Source organism: Aythya fuligula, chromosome 1 (genome assembly GCF_009819795.1).
Source record: "Aythya fuligula isolate bAytFul2 chromosome 1, bAytFul2.pri, whole genome shotgun sequence".
NCBI classification, from domain to species: Eukaryota; Metazoa; Chordata; class Aves; order Anseriformes; family Anatidae; genus Aythya; species Aythya fuligula.
The window spans coordinates 72,133,230-72,149,445 of NC_045559.1; the positions used below are offsets into that span (position 1 = coordinate 72,133,230).

The 16,216-nt window shown below is 36.0% G+C and overlaps 1 protein-coding gene across 1 annotated transcript in view; it reads right to left on the reverse strand.

The window, feature by feature from the left end:
* The window catches only part of ATXN10 (ataxin 10), a 106,878-nt gene that overhangs the window by 69,664 nt on the left and 20,998 nt on the right, over positions 1-16,216 (reverse strand). The window contains exons 4-5 of the mRNA XM_032191136.1: positions 6,635-6,731; positions 5,519-5,683 (exon numbers count right to left, since the gene is read on the reverse strand). Coding sequence (XP_032047027.1) covers positions 5,519-5,683; positions 6,635-6,731 — 262 coding nt within the window. The remainder of the gene's footprint in view (positions 1-5,518; positions 5,684-6,634; positions 6,732-16,216) is intronic.

Genomic DNA, 16,216 nt, shown 5'->3' on the forward strand with positions numbered 1-16,216 from the left:
TACTACTTTTTTCTTAATTATTTTACAAAACACATATGTTTGCATGTTCAATATTCTAAAATAGATTTCATGTGGCATTCTGTGCTGGCTTCTCTTCTAAATACAGTAGCTTCTAAACTGTGCAACACACTTTGCTGCAGTTGATTAATACCAACCCAAAAGGGAGTGGATGTGGATGTTTGGGGAAACACAGAGGAATGCCTTTTTAAAGATGGCACAATTTTCCAGAGTCTAAGGCACAGTTCTCTGCACTTTTAAAACAAAAAATTTTTTACAGAAAAAATAGCAGCACTTGGCAGGCCTTTCATCACACTGCATATATAACACCAGATACCACTTGTGCTTTCTTCTTCCCTTGGAACTGCACCAGAGAGAGTTATAGAGGGCTTTTCAGACTTTGGTAGTAATCACAAGGGAATAGATTGAGTAGGAAACATTTCAGTTACTTAAGTTGTGTTCCAGCTTTGTTTCCTAAGGGAAGGATCTGTCCAATTCCCAGACAACATCCTCAGGTAGGCAACAGCTGTTAAAAGAAAGCAGCACTGCAAAAAGAGTATTAGCTTATGGAGTAAGTATAGCTGCTTACATGTTCAAGATACGTTCAACTTAATGTGTCAACACTTTTAAGAGAAGAATACTATGCATGAAAATACTATTATGCAGGTATATTGGAAAGATAAAGACACACAAAATAAATTATTGTCTCACAGGGGCTTGAAAACCACACTCATTCATTTGACTGGAATATAGGGTGGAGAAAGTAAAGCCAAAAGATGCATAATGCAGAAAGACTGATGTTGTTTAATGGACAGATCTGTTGTTACTGAACAGATAAAAGGTAACTACCACTAAAAGAAAAAAGAATCACAAGAAGGTGTAAAAAAAAAAGAAAAAAAAAAAAGAAAAGAAGAAATTTAGAGGTTTAAAAGCTCTCCACTTGCAAGGTGGAATGCGAATCCCACAACCGTGACTATGAGCAGAGCAAGCTGGAAGCCAAAGAACATAACCAACCCCTCAAACAAGGAGCCTGCATTAAAGGACAATGTCTCAGGATTAAGGATAGGAACAATCACTCATACACCCAAGCTGTAGCAGCATGGAAGTTTTCCCACCAAAGTCAGCAATTATTTGCTCCTAAGCTAACAGCCTAAATAGTAAATGAGCATTAAAAAGGTCCACACATTTTCTAGAAAACAACTGCACAGCAAAGAACACTTGAACAGACAGGATCATTTAATTAGTGTATGCCATAAATCAAACCAAAGAAAGGATACTTACTAACTTGTTTCTGCAGAGCCAGTGTCTTTGCAAAGACATATACTTTGAAGTATATTCTTTAACATTATTTGCCTTGAAACAGTTGGGCACTCTTTACAAACCCAAATAGAGATCCAAACATTCAGGACAAGACAGATAAGTTTAAACAGCTTTCAGTCCTGAAAACTTCTAGTTTCTTCTTGCTCTAATATTTTAGCCAAAGGCTACAAAACAAAGTGGTATACATCCAGTCAGATTACGTTTTGAAGAACCTCAGTTAAAAATACATGATCTGCCTCCTCGGATCATTGCTGCTGGTCTAACTCCCAAGAGCAATCTCAGAAGAGTGCCTGGTATTCAAGATTACAGGATTGCTAGCCTGAAACAAGTTAAGGAGCTGTGTTGACTAGAAGCAGTTTAAAAATACATTGCCTAATATATGTTAATTAAATCTATTTTAATATTAGATGCTGAGTGGCACTTTAAAAATGGCAAAGGCAGCAATGATAAAAAAAAAACTTGGAGCTGTTCAGAGGATCAAGCTTCCAAAAGAGAAAGAGGAAGAGGTAGCAGTTCTTAAATCAAGAAATATTTAAGAAATGTGGGAATTACATTCTGCAACTTCACAGATTCCAGAGATAGAAGCATTTCTGAAGCTTACAAGTAACCACAAGCTTAATGAAATGGGCCTTCAGATCATCTAGTATGGATAAAGAGGTATGATCACTCAAAGGCTGAATACAAAATTTGACCAGGGCATTCCTTATAGAACCAACTTAGGTTTTAAATATAGCTGTTTCTTAGCTCAAAGCATGCTACAGAAAACAATAAAAAGTATGTATCACTCAAAGACACACATAGGTATGCATCACAGTCTGCATCTAAGTTCTGAGGCAATTTGTTATGCTGTCAACCTACAAACATCTTCTCAAAACACATCAAAAATCTCAATATGCCAATCATAAAACATCTTTTTTGTTTCAAGAAATGCTTAGAAAATGGGTGTCTTGCTTCCCCCCTACTGAATAGATTCATAAATTGCCAATCTAAGGCCTTCTCTCTCATAAGGCACCCCCTTAAGGAAGTACAGCCACCAAGATGCAACACTCCAGAAGTTTCTTCTTTACCAACAGGAACTCCTTGTTTTCTACTGAATAGCTCTTGATTCAAGAAGTAGACAAAAGTGACAGGGGAAAACAGAAAACTACGTCCTGCCTTCAGAGATGCTTCCTTTGCTCTTTAACTGGAAAAGTGTGTTATTGCAGACAGCACAGGAATTACAGAAGGTCTGCTACCAACAGCTGCTTCTAGAAAAGGAAGCTCAAAAATGCTTAGAATAATCTCAGATTTTCTCTGACAAAGCCTTTCCCTACAGAACTGTTTCAAGACTGGAGGGAGAACTACTTAACAGAAGTCAAAGGCATCAGACTTTGAAAGAGGCATCACACTTTGAAAGAGGTTCCTCCTGAAATCTCACCTAAGAACTTTTCCAGCTTGGACATGGAAAACTGGACTTGTAAACATAAATGCGGTATCACAAACAGAGAAGGAATTGCCAATTCACTGAAAAAAAAAAAAAAAGATTTTAAAGATGTGCTTCCCCTGTTATACATCAAGAGTAGAAAACCCAACGCTTATTACTGGAATGAAGTAGTAAGGACACCATGAGAGAAACTACACTTAGGCCAATAGTCGTAAATACAAGTGTTTGTCTTGGACACCCTCTTTGTCTTAATGATTCACAGCAGCAACTCAAAAAATAACGTGAGCATCACAAGTTTGGAATTCAATTAATGGAATTTGTGGAATTAATTGGAAACTAACTTTAGAGAAAAATTAATTCATAAGTTTCAGTACATGATAAAACAAACAGAAGAAAATCATGAATAATAGGTTTGCCTATAACCAAAACTCACACGGTATTCAAAGAAAGATTATCAATACTAAAAAGCAGCATTTGACAGCAAGAAAGCACAGCCAAGATGAATAAACACGCATACACTTTTTATGCAATGTAATATGAATCCGGATGCTCAAACTGAGACACAAGAAGACAGGAATTAAGTAATATTTTTAACTTTACAGGTAAGAATATCCTAAACATAGTCATATATGAATCTGGCAGTGAGAATAACCTCCTGGAAGAAGAACAGTTTGTATTTCAGCTCAGCCATAAAATGCCAAAATAGCCACTTCAAAATGGTTGCTGTGCACTCTGGTAGCCATGGCACAAGGGACCCAAACCTTTACAACAAAAGACTGGCTTTGTTGCAAATACCGCAGCTATGTAAATTCGTTTAAGCAATCCTAGCGGTATGTACTGCAGTGAGAACTGAAGTATAGCTCCAAAATTTTCAATGAATTGCTGACAAAATATTTTTTCTATGGTCCAGCCAGAGACCTTAGCTTAACCTTCATAAGAAAATGGACAGAAATCTCTTTATGCATTTTTACCTGACTGTATCTCACACATACTTTTCCATATCAGAAAGCAACCTATTAAATATTTGATACTGCACTGTTGAAATATACTTTGTTTTGTTTACATTTTACTTGTGCTGACTCTGAGAAGTGCCTGCATTACTGAAATAAAATGCTAAGAAACATATACTACAAAGTCATGACTTTCTTTCACATGGGAAAAAATGATAATTAGGTTTGAAACTATACCAGCCAACATTAAAGTACCGTGAAAGAAAAATGAACATATTATTTTCTTAATGCATGGTAGATATTCCTTTTTTTCTGCATATTTATTTTATGAGAAAAATCAATACTCTGAAAGGAATTCAAAGGCAAACATTTCATAACTGCGTTATGACAGAAATACCCTACTTATCTCTTCCCCTTCATCATGGTCTTGCATGAAAGTTTGCCCCTTTTTAATCTCGAGACTGAAGAAGAAAGACTTTCTCTGAAGAAAGACCATTTCCCACCCAGAGCAAACATGCAGTGCAGAGTTAAGACACTGACTTCGTAAGTTAATAGAATGCACTTCAGACCAGAAAGATCAGAGAAATGGATAGCTCAATTTATTTTGATGCTGCATTTATTTTGCAATTGCCTTCAAAATACAAATCTGACAGCATGACCTCTTCCAACCCTCCCTGGCTTTCATATCTTAGTCAAAATACATTTTACCATATCTTCAATACATAAAGAAAATGAAGGATAATCCAGATAATTATCTGAAAAGCAATCTATTTCACATGTGTTTATACTGACAAGCCAAAATTAAAGACTCGGTTTGTCACTTTTGAAATAGAAGTCTGGTCACCTGACTCTGAAACTTTAAGTTTGCTTTATGAAAACTATTTATGTCATAAGCAAATTGACCTGATTATAAAAAAAGCCCAGCCACAAACTAATTTTGAAGTAATTTTTTCAATACCAAAGCAAGCTATTAAATGACATTTGCTTTTCATTCAATCATCTTAACTCTGTTTAGAAGGCTTTCCAAATAACTAGTAAAGCCTCAACAACTATTCCTAATTAAATTTTGAATTTAAACATGACCTTCAAAAGAAAGATACAAAAATACAGTTTTGTTTTCACTATCCTTTTCCCCACCTCACTTGGAATGTCCCATAAAAATTAAACTGAGTTATTATGTGCATCCTTGCTGACAAACAGAGCATTTCTAAAATGCATAACTGACAATAATTATTACAAAAGTGACCATTAGAAAAAAAAAAAAATAAAAAGCTCAATAGAACATTGGAATAAAACCACTGATTATATACTCTTAAATTAAGAAAAATCAAGCGTAACAGATTTGCAAACAAGATGTCTTTTGTTTTGCAAACAAAATGATTACATGTTGCACTAGACAACAGATTTGTTAAAAAAAAAAAAAAAAAAAAAGAAAAACACACCTTTTCCATAGTACTCACAAACCATTAGTCATACATGTCTTTTGAATAGCCAGAGTCTGTAAGACTATATTCTGACTTAGCCTTCTTTCAAAAATCTCAACAAATCATCATATAGGTATAACTAACTTGCATTCTGGAACACTATTTCATTAACAAGACAATTCAAAAACACTGATTTTAGAATTTGTCTACATCGTCAACAAATCATAATCTTATTTTAACAGAAAGTCAGTAAAAGTATTCTGAAAGTTATCGCCAAATTAATAGCTTCTAAATAGATCTTCATTTACTACTTACAGAGTCACAAATGTAGATATTTTAATATGGAGACTGATGCTAGGAGAACCCTTATTTAAGAAGGAAAAAAAAAGTCTAAAGATACATACGACCATTCAGACTCCAACTGCTCTTTGTAGACTTTCAGGACATGAAGAGCCACAGTCAAGTTCTCAGGATCCAGTAGTTCTCTCACTTTCTCTGAATTAAGGCAGGTAAACAAGACCATACAACAATAGGCAACAATTTTCTCATCGCTGTAAGTTAGGCAGGTCCTTCAAGAGAAAGTGATGTTAAGACAGTAGGTTAAAACTCATGCTAGAAAAATGCACTAGGGACATTCAGCTTGTTGAGTTGTTCTTCTCTGATGTCTTTTAGTGAATCGTGAGCTTGCCATTGCTTAAGAGAAGTCAAGAATAAAGAAGTCAACTTAAGAAGTCAGCTGCAAAAAATAATACCATTCTGAAGGCCAAACTTCATAGGCAATTTACAAAACTAGTGCTAGATTTGAGCTACCTAAAGTTTTAAGAACTGAGTGAAACTGTAAAAATTGTAATTATCTGTTTCTATAACCGTAAGATCTTCCTACAGCCAGTGCTGACAAGTGGGCTCCAAAAACAGAATCAGAATGAGTACCATATTCAATGAATATGCCTTTGCTACTAGCCCATTATGAAAGATTTCGCCAAATACACTAATAATAATTGTCACGTGTCTGTATAAAATGGTTTATGTAATATCTCATGACACATACATCATCAGCCGCTGGAAAGATATTTTCATAAGGTTGGGTATCAGCAAAGGAATCAGAAGACACAAAGATTAAGTCACTTCTAATAAATTCCATTTCATCCACAAATAACTGACAGGTCTGCAAAGAAGCAATGAGAATAAACAAAAAGTTTTGTTCTTGGAAGTGACCGGCTGATAACTAATTGAAAACGACTATGAAATAAAGTTTATGATTGAAGCTCATCATTTTAAACATAATTTTCTTCCAGTTTGTGTTAAATGAAATCAATTTACTGTCAGTTCAGAACAAGCAGGTTTTTAAAGGACCTGACCCCTGTGGTTGACTAACAAAAAAAACATCTACAGGATATGGTCTCAACCACCCCATTTTCCCTAAGGTTATTTTTCAAAGCTTTATGGTGCTAGTAGAGACACAGAAACTACAGTATAAAAAAAAACAAACAACAAAAAAAACCAAACACATCCATGCTTACAAGAAGAGATCTGGGAAAGCACACTTCCAAATGCTATTCTGGGAATCTCCATTTCCTGCTGCAATGTTTCCAAGAAACTGGAGGCTACAACGAAAAACTGGAAAAAACAAACAAACAAACAAAAAAACACACATACACAGAAAAAAATATTAGTATTCTGAAATTGTAACCAGAACAAAACATTTTTTTTTCCAATTCAACTTCCATTAATACCAAAGATTGGCCACTAGTGATTACAAAAACTAATTGAATCTGCAAATGTTCAAGACAGATCAAAATCAATGAAAGCTTAGAGTTACAAATAGTGCAAACTGAAGCAGACCCATGCTGAACCAGTAGCTGCCACATGGTAGTGGCCATTTTGCCTCTTCCAGATCTGAGGTGGCTTTCTTCCTACTACTAAATTAACACAAATAGGCTGCTTGTCAACACTCAAACTCTGCAAATGCTGCTCTGCCTGCTACTAAGAAAGCTCCCCAGACACTCTCCACAAGCTGAGATTACTTGAAAATTTTGTTTCAGTAGGTAAAGCTAGAGGAGAACCCAGTCTATTCCCTTGCTGCCCACTTTAAGTTGTAGGTATCTATACGAATCCTTATATGACAATGTACTCAACACTTCCAGATTTCTACCCCAAAGAAATTAAAGCCAGTGCACCAAACAACTTTGTATTCCATTTTAACACTACTTAATATAACATATTTCCACTATTATTGCAAATGCATTTTGCAAATTGCAAAAATAAATTGCAATTTATTTCAGCTTTCTCTAAATACAGGCTTAAAATCCAGAAACAAGATACTTCATTATACATGTTCACATCCAAGAACGCCCCCCTCCTCCCAAGTCAAAAGATATAAATTAAGGTAAAACAAAAGCATGAACTCACAGACTCCACAAAATTAAACATTTTTGGCACTACTGACAACTTTCAATAGCCTGATCCTTCTTTAAGTTTGTCAAAGTAACTTAAAATTAAATACTGCAATGCAGTTCAGCAGATATTATAAACAGCAGCCTGTTACAGATGGAGGTGAGTAATATTAACACATTCTGAAACCATAAAATAAGGTATCTTTGAAAAGTGCTGCGCCAGCTAGCAGACAGATTTCCTACAGAGGTCCTGGCATATGTCCTCCTGGGAACAAAAAGAAAGCAAGTCTAAAGTGATGACACATGGGCTTAAAGAATAGTAAATTTTATTCTCCCATGTACCTTATTTACACACAAAATATGTATGTCATTTCCATAATGCATTTTGAATTATCTTCTCCTTTTCTTTTTGGTTCTTAGTATCTCTGTTCTCTTTACCTGCACATCTTCAGGTTTGTTTGTTTGTTTGTTAGTTTTGTGTGTGTTCTTTTTTCCCCTCTGCCCATCATTGTTCTTCCATTTCTCCCATGCATCTGGGAGACTGCTGACTCCATTTTTCTGAAGGACAGCAAGCTACTCTTCTAGCAAACATCTTATGGAAATATTTCTCTCCTAGAAAAAAAACTAACAAGGCAGTAAACCCTAGGAATAGGGTATATTTCTCTTGGTAAACTCTATTCTACTATGAGAAAGACCTCTCAAATAGGAATGACATTATTTGGTTACACTCTGATCTTTACCTTACATTTGCATGACCTCTTCCAGATATCGATTACGCTTCTCATTAGAGACTAAGCTGTCAAAAATACCTCAGACTAGAGAAAAAAATAAAGATCCTTTAAATATTGCCATTCTTACTGTAACAACTGTAATAAGAAAATATTTGCAATATCATAATAAATTAACTACAAATTCTCCATTAATCACACATTGAAGTCACTATTTGTGAAAGCAAGCGATCAGCACAGTCCTCCTTTGATCCTGATTTCCTGAACAAGTAAGAAGGATCCAGTAAAGATGATTCTGCCAATGCACCATGAAAAATGAAAGAGTTTAATATTTAAGCGCCTGTTTTTGACCAATAGTGGCTAACATTTTTCCTTCAATTAGAGGACACAAATCAGTATACGAGTAAGCGCATAATCTGTGAGACAACAGCAATTGTATCTATTCACAATTAAGCAGAAAACGATGTCTCAATATTGCAATGTTTCCTTATGAAAGTAATCTAACTGTGAAGAATCTCAGCAATTTTAGAGAAATGTGTGATTCTACAAACACCTAATGTAACTGACCTATTCCAGGAGTAAAGAGAACAGAAAACAATACCTAGCTCAGAATCCGTCCAACCAAATCATATGCTCCATCACAGCAACAACACAACTGCTGTACTGCTTCTACAATGCCTAGACTTCTTTTTCCTGCCCACCCCCAAAAAATATTTACATAAAAATTAATTCTTCTGGGAGTGCTCAGTGTGACGCCAGCTCAATGGCATATGGTTAGTGTACTTAAGTGTGAATTCTTCTGTACCATGTCGAGTAGTCACAGGTGGAAAGCCAACTATCAACAGGGGGTGAAGAGCATTCAAGGTCATTATAGCACCACAACCAGAGCAGCTCGCCACAGTTCTCTGAATCACACTGCACTAGTATTTGCATAGATACATATAAGAGAAAAAGCGAAAAAGTGAAAAAACACACTATCACCACACACACACCCCTCAGAGGTGCACTTGGTGATCGTGGAACACACAAATATCAGATACGTCACATTTATATCCAAAGATGATTTCACATAAAATGTACTAACCTAGTACCAATACCAGCTAACTACTTTTGGTTTGAGCACTGAAAATCTATACACCGGCATTTACATTAAAAAAAAAAAGGGGGGGGGGGGGGGCAGGGGAGGGAAGGGGACACAAAAAACAATAAAGCAACTAATTGTTAATTCATAGCATGAGCCACAGTTATGCATGAGTTAAAAAAACAAACAAACAAACAAACAAAACAAAAAAAAAACAACAACAACAAAAAAAAAACACACTACAATATAAGCGAAGTATTGCATTCCTAATGATGGAAGTCATTTTGTAGCATTCAACTTGCATGCTTCTCTAGTTTGTTTTGCATCTGGTGGACTTGACTGCTGCAACACATCATCGAACTGTGCTTAGAAACCTCTAGAATAGATATACTGCTTTTCTCCTCTCCAACAGGTCGTTGTCCTTTCAACAAAAACAAGAAAAATCAAGAAGTTGATAATTAGGTCAGAGTTTATTACACAGTGTACCAGTTGAAACAATGTTGCTATGCATTTAATAATATTTTCTGAAAAAGAGGAAAAAAAGACTATTTCACTTTTTTCCCGAAAGCTTACAGATCTTAATGAAGCTAAATATGATTGCCAAACACTCTTTCCAGCATTAGCTATTATTTAGGAAATACGACTCAAAAGAATTATACAACAGTGTGTCCTTTCCATAGTAACAATTTCTTTAACACCTTAAGTCCATCCCCCTAGCCGTTGGTATCTATTAGCACTGACTTTAACAATGGATTCTGTATCTACATGCACAGCTAAACTTTAATTAAAAAAAAAAAAAAAAAATTATACTGTGTGGTCAACAAAACTATTTTTAAGCTGACGGTCAACCACTGCAAAATTACATGTACTAAGATTTAACTTCTGATAAACAGATTAACCCCAGAGCTGAAGAAGTTTTTCCTCCATTGAGATTTCAATGGTTCCTATAAAAGCAGGATGTTACTTAGCAAATGCAAATACTCAGATTACACATTGCTTTCACAACCAGCCTGCATTGGTTATGGAGGATTTTCTAGGTTCTACAAAAAAAATCTTTATAAAACAGGGCAACATGTACAATGGGAAACATTTTTCCTAATGTATTTTGGTATGTTTGTCTACATGTAAACTGATGTTTTAGAATCACTCAGTACCATCCATGCAACAGGTGAGTCAATTGTTATACAGCTCTGCACAAGGATAGCTTAAATGCACCACAGCTCTGCACAAGGATAGCTTAAATGCACCACAGCCTTTAAGAGCATAGCTCCACTTTTTCCTTTCAATCTCTTACAATCATGTACAAATTGAATCAAACTATAGTACACATTTTTCACTTGATTATAATGCAGTACTACCCAGACAGTCTGAAAAATAGATGTGAAGATTTCACAGGCCTGACCTTGCATATTGCTCCTTACACTTCAAAAGTAATTTCAAAGTGTCATTTTCATTTGCAGAATCAGATGAAACCTTAAATACTTGAAGTTATTCAGACATTTAAGTATCATGTTTTAAAAGTAATACACTGTTTCCTTCTGCTCCACATTATTAGGTGATAATATTTCCAAAAAAGTTACCAAAGTTCCAGTACTGAAGTTAAATGCTTGGCAGCAATAAACTCTTCTATTAACAAGATTAAATGGAATTTCCCCCCATGGCCTTCCTGATTAGGCTACTACACACAAACATTAAGTTATTATGCAACATATTTTGCTGTAGTGGATATTATTTAGAAGTTTATATTCATACATGTTTTTTAGGTCCTCCCTACAGAAAGCAAGTTTTTTCCTGGTGAGTAGTTAGAAATGTTTTGAATTCCTACTACCTGTTCTCCAGTCGGGAGCAGGAAACCTGTAAACATGCACAACAAACACTTCAAAAAACCCTGACCTCACCTACAGAAACTTGTAACAGTCCTGAGATTTTTTTTTTAATTATTATTTTTATTTGGGGCAGACAGCAGATAGCTATAAATACATTACTTAGCCTTTTGCTTTCCTCGCTCATCAAAAAAGCCATCTGTGTAATGAATTGTCCAACTGTAAACTGGCATTACATGAGCATATAAAATAAATCCAATCCAAGCATGTATGAAGACATACAACACCAAATGCCAGGCTGCAAACATAAGGCTAGTGAACTTGCAAATCTCTTAATGTTTTGCTAGCCATTAGCTGCGCACAAAAGAGATAGTTGGCGTGCCCTCTCTACCCTGGCTGCATGCACAAAGATTTAAAAGTCACCATCTGCTGACAGACTGCACGCCTTTTAAGAAGCCTGTGAGCTTTGCAAATCTGGCTGCAAGACATAATATAGACCTCTTTCCATTGTTTGTAAACAATTGCAATATGTTTTGAGATGTCACTATCACTGGAGAAATAAAACCTTCAACACAACATAAGGTGTAGACCTCCATTACTATAAAACGTTACTTTCCACCACTATTATTCGGTCATTGCTTTGTTTCCTTGTGGCTGCAAATTAAAGCAACTTCCAGTCATAAAAAGAGTTATTTGCCTCTTCACCACCATGAATCATACCACAAATAGTGATGAAAAAGTATTTTCCTTGGAAAACAGTCTGTCTAGACTACTCAAAATGAACGTACAATACATATGCGGGCTCTGTCATTTAAAGTTATTAAAATAGTGCTTAGTATTTTACTTCTGCAAATAAAATGAACATCTAGCTACTGATTATATTTCTGCCTCGATTGTACTGCACTTGCTGCAATGCAGCCTAGTAACCCATTTTTACCATCTGTGGAATACCACAGATGGTAAAAACTTTTTTGTGTTTAAAAAGTTTCTGGTCCCACTCTATCTCCTCCACCTTGAAAAGAAAACAAGACAATTTTTTTCTTTCCCTTCAGAAATGCCAACTCTAATATTAACAGAACATTCTGTTCAGTAACTGGACAATCATTCCGGTTTTGGAAGATAAGGGTCTAGGCAAAAGATCAACTTCTTCTTTTCTTTTTTTTTTTTCTTTTTTGCCACAAAGGAGAATGTGCCTCAAAACAAACAGGAAAAAAAAAAAAAACAACATGCTTTGCAAATGAAAAGTTACAAGTGAATTAGAAGGGAGCTGGAAGCAATTGTTAGAGAGCTAAATTAGTCTCTAACATGAACTACGTTCTAACAAGATCTCAGAATGGTAGATTCCAAAGATTGTATTTGTGCATTTACCAGGAAAAGTCAGTTGGACAGTCTACCATGAAATCAGTTTCATATTGATTCTGATTCATACAGCACTAGCAAAAGCTTATTAAATACAGTGACTGGACTGTCCTCTTTACCTTCTGTTATTTTAATTGCACTGTTTTATTTTTAGAAAGAAAAAATAAAGTACATTAATTTATTTAAAAAAATATATCTATTGAAGTCTAAAGGCATTTATTATGCCTTTAGACTGTTATAACCCCAGAAATAGCAAAAACACATGCTTGAGATTACTCTCCTATGTAAAGTAAAACATATGTAAGTGTTTGCAGACGTGAGAATTGTATTTATAAGCTTCCTACATGCATCAGGATGTAATTTTTTTTTTTTGGGGGGGGGGGTTCAACCTAAAAGTCGAGTCTAAATCTAACCATGTCTCTTTAAAGAGCCTAGTCCAAAGAGCCTGCTCCAGCAAAATCAGCAAATTTGAGGTCCTGGGGAGTCTCAACATGGACTTAAACCATGCCAGGAAAACAAGAAAAATAACAAAAAAAGACTGGCCACCCACTATGCGTTATTCGTGGCATCTAACCATATGACACACTACTACATGATACCTTGCACAGGTCTAAGAAATAAAAGGAAATGATTAAAATCTAAAGTACTAACCAAGATTATGAGCAAACTTCTCAAATTATTTATTGTTACCATGATTGTTATTTTTGATGGCACACTGTAGACATCATTTTGTTTAAACCAAAATTTCTACTCAAGTTCTTACATTTTCTTTAGAAGAGTTAAATGATCTTTTTCTATAGGAAGGATATCAGACTTTTTTCTACCTTGGACCATTTATATTGTATATTTGGGTAATAATGGATCATGGTCCTTTTGTAATAGCAGAGATCAACAAATAAACTTACATTTGGCGTAGTTACTTCCATATCCACTTTAATACACAACAACCGTTTTCATGTACATGTTTTTGGGCATTACATTTTTATACATATTTAAAGGTTGTTTGCTTCTTCTCATCTTCTTGTTATGGTCCCTTCCATACCCCACTACATCAACTATGCCCAGAGCATGGAAAAAGGGGAATGAACCTGATGTCCTCTGGCACAAATCTTGACACTTTTTCCTTTCTACGCTGGCAGTAGAAAGAATTATCATTAAGAGATGGAGAGGCATGAGGCATTTCTCTCCCAGCACAAAACCATTACAGGAAAGGATGCTGTAGAATGAAAGAGTTTCATGGCTTGTATCTCAAAGGTCACAGTTACAGACAGCACCCTCCCTTTCCATCAGAATCATGTTCACGTACCTGGAGAGTACAGAATTTGTGACACAGCTGTGATAATCATAAGGTTTGGAGGATGTCATGGTGAACTTTTACACAATTTTAACTACTTGGATTTTGATCCAAACATGCAACAGTTTATCCAAAGACATGCAGATGCCTGACATTCTTTTTGCCTGGATCGTCCTCCAGTTCCCTTCCATCCCCCATCTATCTTCACTTTCTCAGCACAAAGAACAACAGTCTTCTGCAGATGTCCAAGAGTGCTCTTTAGAAAGGGCACTTCCTCAGTAAAGTGAAAACAACTAAATATAGCATAGACAGAAGAAATTTAAGATACTCTATCTTTGGGAAACTGTCTGCATTAAAAGACTTATTTGCCCTGTTCTTCCCATCTTGATCTTGAACTCCTGGTTGGGGAAAAACAAGAAACAAACAACAACAATAAAATCTCTCTGTGGTCATATCCCGTAATACCATAATGTAATCTTAAATGTAAAGTATATTTTATTTCTTCTTCTGCTTCTCCTTCATCACAACCACAAGACAAGAAAGAAGCATGTGGCCCACACTATACAGATCACTGGAAATAACTCCAGGATCCTGTCCAAAGCCTAGCGGCAGATTATGAAATAAAGACTGGTTCCTCTTTGATATAGGAGTGAAGCTATATCCACACAGGCACCAAACAGATGCTGCAAGGTCAGACCATCAGAATTATGATTGCCCTGTTCATGGTAGAGCTTCCCATGCAGCTGCTGATTCCGCATAGGATGTCAGAGCAGAGTAGAAACACCACAGCCTTTCTACCTAAAGAAAGAGACAGGGACAAATTTTGTACCTTCTTCATAAATAGAAAAGCTATTTTTTCCACACCTTTACAGTAACCCAATGGTCACCATGTTAAATCTACAGATATTTCTGTAAATTTTGATTCACGTGTATTCATGCCCTGCCTCATTATGAATCTTTCAGACATATTTGCTGGTAGGGTAGGGTATAGCAAAGAGAAAAGTAGGAAGGAAGGAAGGGAGGGAGGGAGAAAAGTGCTTACAGAACACTGTTTAAAGGTCCACCGAAATACAGACACTGCTGTTCATTTTAAGCCTCAACCAAAGTAACCAGAATCCATTCTAATTAAATAAGACATCAGCAAACTCCATTTCCTTTGTGCTTCCAGTGGATATCAATCCACATTTTAAAACCACTATGCATGTGTCATAAATCAGCAACATCTTGGCAGGCTATGCTAGAAAGCCTCCAAATTGCAGGAGCAAGAAAAAAAAAAGAAAAACACCAAAAAAAACTACACACACACAGTCACGAAACAAAACAAAACAAACAACAACAACAAAAAAACAAACAAACAAACAAAAAAACAGCTATACACAATGCCCAAGAGTAGTATCAGCAACTATAAAAAGGAACCCTACAAGGTATCCCATTGATCTCCTTGTTATCGTTTAAGGATAGATGAATACTATTTAAGGATAGATAAACTCAGATTAGTCTCTGTCTTCGAAGGAGCTGAATGATCAGCATTAACCCTAAAAGTCACTGTCTCTGCCTACCAGTACAACAATTAAAAAGAAATTCCATGAACATCAGGGCAATCAACACCACACTGTTGGAAAGCACTAGCTTTTTTCTGTCACTGTTACAAAGTCTGTTTTCTACTACATCCAATTCAAGCATGTCAGATAGCGGAATCTCTCAAGGTAAAACAGTTTAAACTAGTCAATCACTGCAGAAGCAACAGGAATCATGTGGAGAATCAAGCCCAAAGTAGGAGGGGAAAAAAAAAAGGGGGGGGGGGGCAGGGGAAAGGGTAGGTATAAAGGGCCACTGGACTCAAACTCAGTAGGAAATTTACATCAGAATTAGGAAAAGGGTGCCTTTTTTTTTTTTTTTTTTTTTTTTTTAATAAGAAAGCAAGATTGGAGTTTCCTATGTTTGGACACAAGATCAAACAACTACAATTGCTAGTGGTGTCAGGGGTCTAGAAGCGATGATTCAAGTCCTCCTCAGGCTTCTGTTCTTAGGTTAAAAGCTCCACTCACTCTCCCCACCCCTCCTTTTTTCTCATTAGCATAAGAAAATGTTGTATTTAAATAGTGTCCCTTGTCCTAAACCTGCCTTTTCTCAATGCATTTAAACTTCCTCTCCTCAAACCTCATTCCGCTCCAGGTGTTACAAAATAAGAGAAAGAAATTAAGGCGCATGTAAAGTTTCCATATTAATACTAGAAATCACAGCCAAGCCACGTGAACGAACCCAGAGGTATCATGCTGAAAACAACGCAGCACTGACATCGACTCAGAATGACAGTTATTGCTGTCTTACATAGATGCAGTTTACTGTGCTAGCCAGGCCAGGCACAGTGATGAAAAATCCAGGCCCTCAAGGAGCACAGCAGCCCTGCACAGGGAGTTTGTG